Raw genomic sequence first — 12124 nt, 5'->3', positions numbered from 1 at the left:
AAAATAAGAATATTTTAAGGTTACGGTAGTTGTCGCTGTGGGACCTTCGGCCACGGCCACCGGCGTTTCTCTTCCACAACTCCGACGTTTTTTTTGAACCCGAATAATATTGAATATGTTTTTCAAATTCAGAATCGTTGGAGGAGTTATATGAGTACAGTTAGAAAATCAGCGCATTCCGTATAGAACCATTTCAAAATCGAGGTCCTACAAAATGGTCAAAGTTTCATTTTTCCAGCTGAAGTATACAGTTGCACATAAATAGTGACATTTTTCAACATTCTTAAAATCAAATTCTTCCTCTCATACAATCAAATTCTTTGGTTTCAAATTCACTTGCTTCCAATACCGTTTCATTTTCCAAATCCTCAAATTCTTTCATCGGATTCATATCCTCCTCTTCTTTTCAATTTCTTACTTTTTTCTCACTTTCTTCAACTTTTTCATCACTCCCGAACCCGTCAAATCCGATAAGCCAGTCCGATTAGTGCACCGTCCATTTCACCCCTTTCACCTCCTGAGAGGGGTGAAATTTTCCGTCATCCATGTACTTTTTTACCGTTTTACTTTTCATGTTCTTCTCGCTTTCTCGCCTTCTGGCTTCCCCCTCTCCTCTCTGGTCTTCATTCATCGAGGTCATCGGCGAGAATCACAAAAAAGTGGGCGGAGTCTCGTTTGGGAGGGAGGAGGGAAGAAGGGGATGGTTAGCCATCTCGAGGATTGGAAGAATGAAAAAGAAATAAATGGATTTTATACTTCTTTTCACCATATTTTACCCGATTCTGCTACATGGTTCTTTTTCTTACTTTGATTGGATTTTCAGATTTCCGACGCCATGAAGCGTTGGATTCTCATTTTTTATACGATATTCATACTTGGAAAGTTTGCAAACAGTCAACCTCAACCGCCACAACAGCTGCAAGTATGCCTTCGTGGTAAGTTGAAGTTAATAAAAATCATTTTGTCTTTTCTTTGTGCCAATCTTTCTTTGTGCCAATCAAAGTCTTTGCTGAAAATTTAACTTTGAAAGTCTTGCGAATTTATGATAGCTCGCTTTAAAGTAGCGAAGTTTCTCTTTTTGTTGCATTTGGTATTTATAACTAGTCTCCTCCAATTATTTTGAATATCCGAAAAATTTTTCGCAAACTTTAAACTTAATAGACCAAACTAAATAGAAACATCTTTTCGTAAAGAACAAATCGCATTTATTTATGTATTTAATAACAAGTACAAGACAACTAGAATGAAAAAAGAAAGGAGAAACGAGAGGGAGATCACTTTCGCTTTTCGCTAATTTTGTGGTTAGTTTTGACTGTTCGGAGACTTCCTGCCTTCTTGTTCATACGATCGCCCGCCATTTTATTATGAACTTGATGGTTGTGGACTGGTGGTATTTGAACCTCAAAGAAGAGAAAACGTGGTTGAATATGGGTCAGACTGGCTATAAGTTTTTGAGGGAAAACTGTTAGATGGATAGAAAAAATTGGAGTTATAACGTTTTTTGGACGAGCTATGGGTAAACCAGGGATGTTCGGAATGGCCTTTTTCGGATTTTCGGAATTTCGGAAATTCAGAATTTTCCGATTTTCAAAAAAAAAATAGAAAGATTTCAACAGCGCAAAAAAATCAAAATTAATTCTGTTCCAGACACGCAGGTAATTTTTTCCTGACATACTGTAGTCGAAAAAATTTTAGTTCCGAAAAAAATGCTTCGAAAAAATTCCGACCGGAATTTCATTCCGAACTTTTTTCTCGGATGTTCATTCCGAAAATGATCGGAATTTTCGAAATTTTCGGAATTCCGAACTCCGTTCCGAACATCCCTGGGGTAAACACGAGAGCTTACAGGATATCTACCCATATTGTCCGAAATCTCGCCCCAGATTTTAGGCCAAACGAAAGTTAATAACTTCAAAGGGAGCGTTTGACCTGTGCATTTTTATTCAATGCGCGATTTTTTTAACTCATCGCGGTACGTTTGATACTCAACCAACGAAAAAAAGAGTATCAAACTCACGTTCGCTGGGGCGCGATTCCTGACCAAACTTTTTGAAAACCTGTGGAGATATTATGCAATGGTATATTAGTTTTTGATCTTCTGACTTTTTAAAAGAAACACTTTAATTAGAACCATTGTAAAACCTTTTGTAAATTCATTAGTTTTTAAACAGTTCTATTATAGATAATTCAATGTTAGTTCAGATTATGTTTTAGCGTTGTGGAACCTTTTCTCGAATACTATACGATAACGAAGCCATATCAGTTCCACCTTACCCTTACTAACAATTTCTTTTTTCTTCTTTTTCTTCCATTTCATGTATAAGTAAAGAATCTATTTTTCTCTCAATTCCCTTGTTCATCAATCATTCTTTCGCAAATTAGCGGCTAGTCAAACCCTCCTATTATGCATCTCCTTTTTTTGGCTAACCGCTTCTTATTGAAAAGAAAAAGAGATAACAGCATAAATTATGGATCGTCCGACACTCTTCGATGACAATTATTATGATGCCAATGTGTCAAAAAAGGAACAAAAAACGGGATTCCGATTGAGATAAATGTGTTGAGATCTTGCGTATGGCGTTGTTGCATAAATAATATCTTCTCATGTTTTTCTATATTTTTCGGGAAGAAGAGTTTTTGAATTGCGGACTGTAGAAGACACATCCTCCTCTCCTTTGCTTCCTGTTCTCATTTAATCTCAGATTAGCATGTATTTTTGAAAATAGAATGAAAGTGAATGAATAGGCGAAACGAAGAGTCATGCTGAGAAAAAAGAGTGACAATGAGACTGTTCCTGAATTTTAATTGGATTTGGAAAAAGAGAAAATTAGGTGTTGAACTGTGACAGCTTTAGCAGTTTTAGGATTAAAGGGTGCCGTACAGTTACTCGGACTTATAAAAACGGGACATAAATATCTTGGAACACGAAGAGTGGTAGAAATATAATTTTACATCTAATTCAAAACTTCTGAAATTTTCAAAGCGCTTCCCAAAGTGTAGGTATTGTTATGATTTTCCAAAGATGAACGACGAATGTTTCTTGTGATTTTCATGAGATGAAACAACTTTGACAAGCGAGAACTCAGCTCAAAGTTGATCAAATAATTTGAAATTTGGCCAGTTTACTGATGAATTGTTTGAATTTTAGCACTGCAGATTTTAGCTCAGTACAACGCTTTACTCAAATTTTATGCTAGTACAAACTTTAGTCTGAGTAATTATACGCTACTCTGTACAAGTGTTAAAAAGGTATTTAAAATCAGGAGCTAACAAAACATGTTTTAGATTTCACAACAGAAATGATTTATATTTCAGACATAGAAGAAGATATCTGCCCTCAACGAGAAGGGTATGATGCTGAATGTGATACAAGATGTGGCCAACTTTATCCAATGAGAATCGGCAGTGGATGTCGAACTAGACAGACTGGTATTAGATTATCTATTATTTTGAATTCTTATTCTTAATTTTCTAGGTCAACTTCTTTCCTTTTTTGGAATCCGTTCTTTTGTATGCACATGTCATTTATCTCCAATTGCTTGTGCAAATCCACAATTCGCAGTTCATCCATACCATACTCTTGTGGTTCAACAGCACTCTCATCTGAATCCAATCCAACAACTACCACAAAATTGTGGCTCTCCAATGGTAGAATTAGAACGTTTACTACAATTCAAATATTTTTATTCTTAAATTCAGCCTGCATCCCTTTCTTGTCGAGACGCGTCGTTATGTAGTTCATGGCAGTACTCTCGAGAGTTTGAATGGTACTCTGGACGTCCGAATGTATTGGCCCGACCCAGAGAATTACCTGGTTGGTGCTAATTGTAGAGAAAAATCAAATGAAGTTTACAGTAGGCGAATTCCTGGCTGGAACAAGTCAACAAGGCGCCACATGGGCCACTATTTCAACATGCGATGCACTTTGTTCAACGACTTCAGTCAACTTGACGGCAAAAGTTTGGAGACCTCCAACGGTTATTGTAGAATTGTGCTTCAAGTAATTTTTATCCGATTTCCATGAAGAACCTGAAAATTCCAGAGAAAAAGAAACAACAATGTGTGCCCCTGTTCATGCGTCGAACGGTCATTTGATCAACGAAATCATTCCAGAAACTAACTATTTTCAGGTTAGATTAGTTTGTATATTATTGAAAGAAATCTTGTCGTTTCCAGGTAATGCTTCGTTTTTCCAACGTTACTGCTGGTGAAATGATCCTTCTTGATGACCTGAAAATTGACTACCAACCATGTCAGAAGAAGAGCAAAAGCGTGGCAGCAACGGTTCTCTCGGTACATGTTTCAGCTACTTTATTCAATTGTAAAACTTTCATATTTTCAGACAAATGTAAGTACAGTCACTCTAAAGTCTGGAGGTCTCCCAATAACTTTGATAAATCCGAATAAGGGAGATCCTCGAATGGTTCAACATCGAATGTGTCAAGATGGTAAGTGTTATGATTCATTCTGATACAAACTTATGTAATTCTAGGGGAATGCGAACATAAACCTCATCACTCTGCATTCCATTCTTCTACTGCAAAAATGTGTGTTGGAAGACCAGGACTGGCATACTGTAGACAGAAATGTAGAGCTTTGGATGCTTCGGAGTAAGTGTGTACCGTTAAACCTGTAATATTTAGAAGGGCCGTTAGGAATCCTTCTGTTAGAGGATTTACGGTGGAATTCAGCTCATCAGATGACTTTCACTTTTTTAAAGATTATCAGCAAAATGTCTTCGACAACGAGAGAATCCACTAATCAAAAAGTGCATCTGCCACGTCAGAAGATCTCCAGTTAAAAGAATCGAAGGAGGAGTTATAGAACCAACTACAGTATCCCGAGAAGTTGAAATGAATAGAGTGTTGGCTGATGATGTTACATCAATGGTACTGTCAGAAAAATTAGATGCTTTTTGTTTAATTTGAATTTTCAGACTAACTTTCCTCCATCGGCTACTACAGTAGTCACAGAATCGCCATCCACCACAACAAAAGTCGTGATGATGGATATTCAAAATGAGGAAAAAACAGAAGAAGAAACTGCGAAAATTATAGTTTTAGAAAGACCTAAACATCCGTTGAGATGTGAAGAAACTAATTGTAATTTCGAGAAAGATACCAAATGTGGATGGGCGGATTTGAGAATGTTAAGCAGACATTTTAATAACATCAGTGTTGCGATGAAGAGAGGAGATGGTTAGTTTTTTATTAATGGGATAGTCTTTTAGCGAAGGATGAGCAATGAGGAAAATTTCAGAAAACCGCTATGGCATATCTCGTTTGGAATCGAAATCCTATTCTGGTTTACTCTATAAAGCGTCACTGATTGGTCCAATTCAAATGTCTATCGACGTTTATCCATCTCATGAAATTGATGTTAGAATTTGTGTTCAGAATTTGAGAAAATGCCAAACTCAAACGATTGCTCCTCGTTCGTGGAACCGAATTTCCGCCAGAATTAAAGTTCAAAGCACCGAAAAGGTTAGTTTTCCTTCTAGGGGCTGGTACCAAGGTCCCACAACGACAACTACAGTAACCTAAAAATATTTTCATTTTCTGAATTTTTTCTCGATTTTCGTGCGTTTTCAGTCAACCTGTTTGCTACGGAAAAGTTTATTTTCCGATTTGTTCGGGAAAAATAAGGAAAAACTCGACGACGAAAGGTAAAAACGAGAAAAATAATCCGGAAAACTTTTTAAATGATTAGGTAACGGTAGTTGTCGTGGGACCTTCGGCCACGGTCACCGGCGTTTCTCTTTCACAGCTCCGAATGGTTTTTTTTTCAGATCTTCGTGTTATTCTATAACAATGCGATGGAGACAAAATCGATTGCAATCGACAATATTTTGGTCAAAAATGGTGCTTGTATATAATTTCGAAACTCCAAAAAACAAATTGGCCCAACCACAGAATCTCAATCAGAAATGCGGGATAAATCACTCAACGAATAACTCGATGAAAAAAATTTTAATTTAATGAGCACTAATAAAGTATATTTTATTGTGATCCTCTTTCCCATTATAAAAAATGACTCTGAAAAAGCGAAATTTGTTTATGGGGTATTCAACTCAACAAAAAATGAAAAAAAAACAACAGATAACTGGAAAAGTGTAACAATAAAAATAACAATAACAATTCAAAACGAGCAACAGAAAGCAAGAAATTAATCCTTTTCATCATCGGCAATTTGCAGTTGTTGCTGGAATTCTTCGGTTTGAGCCTTCGATTTTTTAGATCCTTTCTTGTTTCCAGAAAACTTTTCAGCAGTTTTCTCTCGCAATTCCTCAACGGTTTCATCCTCTTTCGCCCATTCCAAAACGAGACGTCGTCCGTATAAATGGGTTGAGTGAACAAGAGAATCGAATGCACGGAAAGCTTCGTCAGTTGAGATGAATTCGACGAAACCAAATCCACGATGCTGTAGCTTTTGTCCTGGTTTTCGTGGAATTCTGATACTTTTGGCAGCTCCAAACGTCTCGAAAAGAGTCTCCACTTCTTTGATAGAAGCTTCGAATGGCAAATTTCTAACAAGAAGTTTTGTGCATTCTCCTTGCTCTTTCTGCTTGACATCTTTTCGTTTGAGAGCTCCTTTATCCACGTTCTGTTAAATAAAATACATAAAACTGATGAATGAAAAAGACAATTCTTACCTCTCTGTGAGAAATCTTCAATTCCAAAGAGTGACCATCGAGAAGTTCACCTTGCATCTCTTTCAATGCGTTTTTCGCATCGAGAGCAGTGTAGAACTGTACGAATCCGAATCCCATTGAAAGAGGTTTCGTAGGTTCGGCTGGATTGAGTTTCTTGGAGATTTGAGCATTCTTGACCAAATCACCATAACGTTTCCTGTAAATATCAACATTAACCGAACCGAGAGGAGTTCTTTACATACCGGAAAAGAGATCCTAAACCATCGTCTGTAGTGTCGAAAGCAAGATTTTTAACGAAAATGGCACTGCCAGACTCGATTTCTCTTTCTGGCTGTTTCTTTTCTTTCTTCTTCTTCTTTTCGACGGGCTCCGACTCTTTTGTTTCTTCCACTTCATCTTCGTCTAACTTCTTATCTTCCTCTGTTTCTGTTATTCCTTGCTGCCTGTTTTTCCTCTCCTTTTTCTTCTCCTCATAAGTCATTTCTCTCTTAGACTTTTTTGGTTTTGTATAATCTTCTGATTTTTCCTGTTCTTCTTCTTTTGGTTGTTCAGTGGCTCCCATCACGTCATATGGAGCCCATTCAAGATACAATGGCTGACTTCTGAATCGGGAATAGGCTAACGCTCGGAAAGCCTTTTTAGCATCAACAGGGTTTCCCATAATGACGAGAGCACTGACACCGCCTTCAGAAGGCATCAATACTTTCTGACAATCACCGAATTTTTCAAACATTCTTTGAAGCTCTTCAGTTTCTACACCAGCTGGCAAGTTCTTCGCCAACATGACAGTATCACTTCGTTTTTCAGCAGGCTTTGAGAATGCGTCTAACTTCACACCGTTTTCCAGGAAGAAATCACGAGTTTCGCGAACAAGACGTGTTTCGGCAAGAGCTAGACGAACTCCAGCTGACTCACCTAAAATATAAAATTGTTAGTGGTTTTTCACAAATGAGAAATATTACCTTGGTCACTTGTCAGCAAATCCGATTTTTTAACATTCAAACGTTGTGCCAATGTATCTGCAATCGCGTTAGCGCCCAAAAACAAAGCATTCCATGAGTGAGCTGTTTTGCCAGCAGAAGCCTTCTTCTCTTCTTCCTTTTCATCCTTGAACGTCTTCTTTTTCTTCTCTTTCTTGACAGCGGCTTTCGTTGGATTGTCTGGATCGTCTGGAGCAGTTTCCACAGTTTCTTGATCTTCAGCAGGCGTATCACGCTTTTCGTCTCCAGGAAGAATATGCATCATACGTCCTTTGAAAACGTATCCGTCAAGAGCCGAATAAGCAGCGACTGCCGCCTCGGGGAAAACGAATTCAACGATTGCAAAACCTTTACAGCTACCAGTCTTCTTATCGATAATGACCTGAACTTCCGAAACCTCTCCATACTTTTTGAAAAGAAACTGAAGGTCGTCTTCTTTTGTAGCGTATGGCAAATTACGTAGAAACAGTCGGCCTGTCTCGAGGATCTTTTCACGAACCGACTCTTCCTCTTTGTCTCGGCTCTCCAACGAAGCTCCGTGCTCTTCGACATGTTCTTTTTCTGGTTCGGCTGTCTCGATCTGAAATTATCTCACATCAACAAACGGAAAATTTAGAGCAGCTTACTTTTTCGATTGCAATTTTAAATCCTCCTAAAAACTGTCCGTCCTTTTGAAGAGCTCTTCGGACATCTGGTGGTCTGTTGAAAGAAACAAATGCTGCAGCAACATCGTCATTCCGGGCGATTTTCATAGCTTTCACACGAATTGGATTGAGCCATTCCTTGATATTTTTACCTTTTGCGGAGCTCGGCAGTCCGGAGAAAATTAAAGAGAGTGAAGTATCACCTGAAACATCGAACTTCAGAATATGAATATAGAATCTGAAAAAAAGGTGGTACGACGGATTGGAGATTTCCTAAAATGAAACTGTAGCAAAATGAACATTTCCTAAATCAAAATGGTTCCAAATTGAAAACTGTGCGAAATCAGAACTGTCCGGAAGTATAAATTGGACGGAACAGAAATGCCTAGAGTGAAATTGTCCCGTTTTGGACAGCTGTTAGCGCGAGCGCTCTATTGCTAACAGCTGTTTAAAACGGGGCAGTTCTACTTTAGAACAATTCCACTTTCGCTTTTTCTGCTTTCGGACAGTTTTCATTCCGTAAATTTTTCAATTTGAAAGTATTTCGATTCAGAAACATTTCATTTTGCTACTATTTCATTTTGGGAAATGTCCGATCCGTCGTACCACCGAAAAAAGCTTCACCTTCAACACCTTCCATAAGTTCCTTCATCAGTTTTTTTGCTTCTGCGGACTTGTCTTTGCTCAATTTGACTTCTTTTTCAACAGTTACACCTTTCGCTTCCATGAATTGATCAAACTTCTCGTCATTTTTCTGTTTTTTCGCTTCAGGCTCTCCGGTACCATGTGACTGCCGGGGCTCTGAAGTTCCTTCCTCTCCATGAGCCCGCTTATATGCACTAGAATCTTTCGCGTACTTGCTCCAAGCTCTTGGCTTGTTTGCATCTCCAAACGGACGGCACTCTTCTACCTATAAAATTGTGTTTTTATTTGGATTTCAGAACAATGAAAGAACTATCTCACCGTTAATCTCTTCGAGTTGAAAAACGTCTGATTGGACTTAGCCATTGCATTTGAAGCAGAACTTTCATCTAGAAATCCAACAAATGCAAAACCGCGAAATTTTCCTTCTTTTGTGTACTTCAACGAGGCATCGGAAATCTGACCATATTTTTCGAAAAACTTTCGAAGCTGTTGCTCCGTGCAGGTGCTGGGCAAGTTTTTGACAATGAGCCGTGTGGTCATTTGTCTGAAATTAGTCGATTGAATTTTTTAATAGTAATCTGAAGTATAAAACATAGATTAACTGCTTTAATGTTTAGCAAAAAAGGAAAAATTTTTCTCTCTTAAGAGGCTAACTTTGTGTCGATTTACACTAAAAAACGCGCGCAACGAGATAGCGGAGTAACGTAGTGTGAAACTTTTGCGCGGGTTTTTGAATACAACATTTTTCAGATATTCAACAACTTTTTAACCCAAATAACATTTGTTTTATTGCATGTATAAATAAAGCTAATCACCAATTATTAAATAATTATTAAAGTTTACAAATTGAAGAATATACATGTAGAAAATATACACGAATTATCCGATCATCGTCGGATTCAATCTGTTTTGCATGAGACGTTCCATGATCTTATCCTTTCCAATAACAAAGAGATTGACATTTGGCATAACATGACCATAGGCCATATGACGATCCGGAGCCCACACTGCGTACTGAAATTCAAACATTTATAAGTTTTCTAAACCATCCGAATACCTTGAAAGTGTAAGGAGCTCGTTCGTTTGGATCAGAAAGTGTCAATGGGAATTCAAGTGCTCCATTCACAATGAGAGCATGTTTGGTCATAATTCTTCCATTCATATCAAATAATTCATTAATTCCTGGAATCGGAAGGTCCAATGACCCGGAAACTTCACGAATTTTTGATGGATCATATTCTCCTCCAACTGTGAATGCGGAAATGAACGGTTGGTACATTCCGTCATTCAAATTCAATGGAACATCAGCATATGAGTCAAAGTTTTTACGAACGTTCAACCCGTGATTGTTGACACCCTATTAGAAAAAATTATGAGACTACCAACTTCGACCTACTCACATTAACAGCCATTCCAGCACCCCAACCATCAGATAAATCCTCAGCGTACACTGCGGATACCATATGAGTGAATGGGTTGAACGCAGATCTGAAAAAAATTGATTCAAGAAGTGTCCGATGAACCAGAGATAAACCTTCCAGAGAAAACAGCAGGTTGACCTGGAAGATGCACATCGGGCACAGTTTGAGGTTTCTCATTGACTTTATTTCCTGCAATGTACAGTCCGGGAAGAATCGGACCGGATCTTTCATCGGACATTCCAGTTGGTAACTGTAGAAGACCAAGACCTCTAGGACGGTCTCGGAGATAAGGGGCTGTAAAAGCGGAAATTTTTTAGAATCTAGGACAATAATATTATTTTTTGGAATAACAAAGTACGGTATAATTTTCATTAATTCTTTTCCATTAATTCTTTCAAGAAATAACTTTATTTCCTGTAATGAAGGGTCCTCTAACTGTTTACTTTGAGTCAATTTATTTCGGCTCCTTCCAAAGAAGTTGTCAATTGATAAATTGTTTATCATGATATCATAAATGTTTTATCAGTTGACACAATTTATATATCTTGCATAGGGATTGAAATATATGAGCTCAGGATTGACAGTGTGGAGGACCTTGTTTGAAAACAATAAATTTTTTCTCTCTAAGAACTTAGGTTTAGGTTACTGTAGTCTTTGGAGGGAGTTTAGAAGGACAGTATCATTTCCACAAATATCAACTTTCATCTATTAATTCCCATCATCAAATCACTTACCTTTCGCTTTAACCAACGGAATGACTAATGCAAAAAGTAAAAAAATGAACGGAGAAAGTTGATGGGTGTGAAGAAGAAGCATTAGTTCCAATCTGATCTGATTATCAAATAGGCTTCTTTGAAAAAGATTCACTGCTTTGGTCACTTTCCTTATCAACTCACCTATATCACTATATCATTTCTCGTCCTCTCTCTTTTCCTGTTTCTCGAAGATCAGTGGGTCCAAGCGAGGTGGAAAAACGTGCTTGAACACCCCGTCACTACGTTTTTGTTTGTTAATCTTTTTTGAAAATTGACTATGTCATGACTATGATTACGGTATATCAATGTGATCAATTTTGTTATTTTTTGTGGCTTCATAATACCAGAAGAATTAGATTTGAAGCAAACTACATTCTTGTTCATTCTATGATCTTTTTTCTTAATCAATCTTGTGATTGTGTTTCCTGTCAATCAAGATAACAGTAGATTTATCATCTGGTGTTTCCTGGACTTTCAGAAGTCATCTTAAGATTTCTCCGTATTTTTACATTTTTCATGCGCCTTACAAAAATTAAACACCCAAACTATTCAAACGATTTCCAGTAAATCAAAAAAGAATGAATAAAAAATTATTACAAAAAAACATTCAGTATTTCTCGTTGTTTTGAATCATTAACTAGGGAATGACTCACAGAAGATGTGGAGTTATGGGACGAGACCTATATCATTCGAAAGAGGATGAAATTTCATTTTCAAATATATGCTCAGTTTTTGCGGCGGCCTCCGCTAACTCGAGAAATTTAGGTCAGAAGTTTTCAGTAGATTTTGCACTGAAATGCATACGTGAACGCTTCCACGTCCTCATTTCTTTTATACGCTTTGAAGAACCATTGAAAACAGCAGTGGGATGGTTCAGTGGTAAAGCGGCGGGATGGGGAAATGGTACTCTATGGTTCGACTCCTTCATAGTCGAAACTCTTTTTTTTATTTTTTGTTGGTTTTTTATATGACCTGTTTTTGAGCTCAAAAGCTGTTTTCAGCAGTTTTCCATACTCTAAACACCTTT

General features: G+C 37.6%; 3 protein-coding genes across 3 annotated transcripts; 1 reads left to right on the top strand and 2 right to left on the bottom strand.

Annotated features, from left to right (window-relative positions):
- Positions 1-835: 835 nt before the first annotated feature.
- Positions 836-5203, top strand: CBG03494 (the record flags this gene model as incomplete). Its single annotated transcript, XM_002633755.2, has 11 exons — positions 836-935; positions 3316-3429; positions 3476-3648; positions 3700-3814; positions 3856-4000; positions 4043-4130; positions 4177-4293; positions 4343-4448; positions 4493-4610; positions 4721-4889; positions 4937-5203. 11 exons carry the CDS (start codon positions 836-838, stop codon positions 5201-5203), a joined length of 1512 nt encoding a protein of 503 aa, XP_002633801.2.
- Positions 5204-6165: 962 nt separating this feature from the next.
- Positions 6166-9461, bottom strand: Cbr-rbd-1 (the record flags this gene model as incomplete). Its single annotated transcript, XM_002633754.1, has 7 exons — positions 6166-6603; positions 6653-6848; positions 6895-7567; positions 7615-8212; positions 8259-8479; positions 8901-9186; positions 9240-9461. 7 exons carry the CDS (start codon positions 9459-9461, stop codon positions 6166-6168), a joined length of 2634 nt encoding a protein of 877 aa, XP_002633800.1.
- Positions 9462-9800: 339 nt separating this feature from the next.
- Positions 9801-11158, bottom strand: CBG03492 (the record flags this gene model as incomplete). The annotated part of the gene is made up of 5 exons (XM_002633753.1): positions 9801-9935; positions 9979-10278; positions 10322-10409; positions 10456-10636; positions 11077-11158. The coding sequence occupies 5 exons, from the start codon at positions 11156-11158 to the stop codon at positions 9801-9803; spliced, it is 786 nt and encodes a 261-aa protein (XP_002633799.1).
- Positions 11159-12124: the final 966 nt, after the last annotated feature.

This window comes from Caenorhabditis briggsae (assembly GCF_000004555.2).
Source record: "Caenorhabditis briggsae complete genome, chrIV, whole genome shotgun sequence".
In the NCBI taxonomy this organism is placed as follows: Eukaryota; Metazoa; Nematoda; class Chromadorea; order Rhabditida; family Rhabditidae; genus Caenorhabditis; species Caenorhabditis briggsae.
The sequence above is the reverse complement of the archived record's forward strand: the minus strand, read 5'-3'. Positions and strand labels throughout refer to the sequence as shown.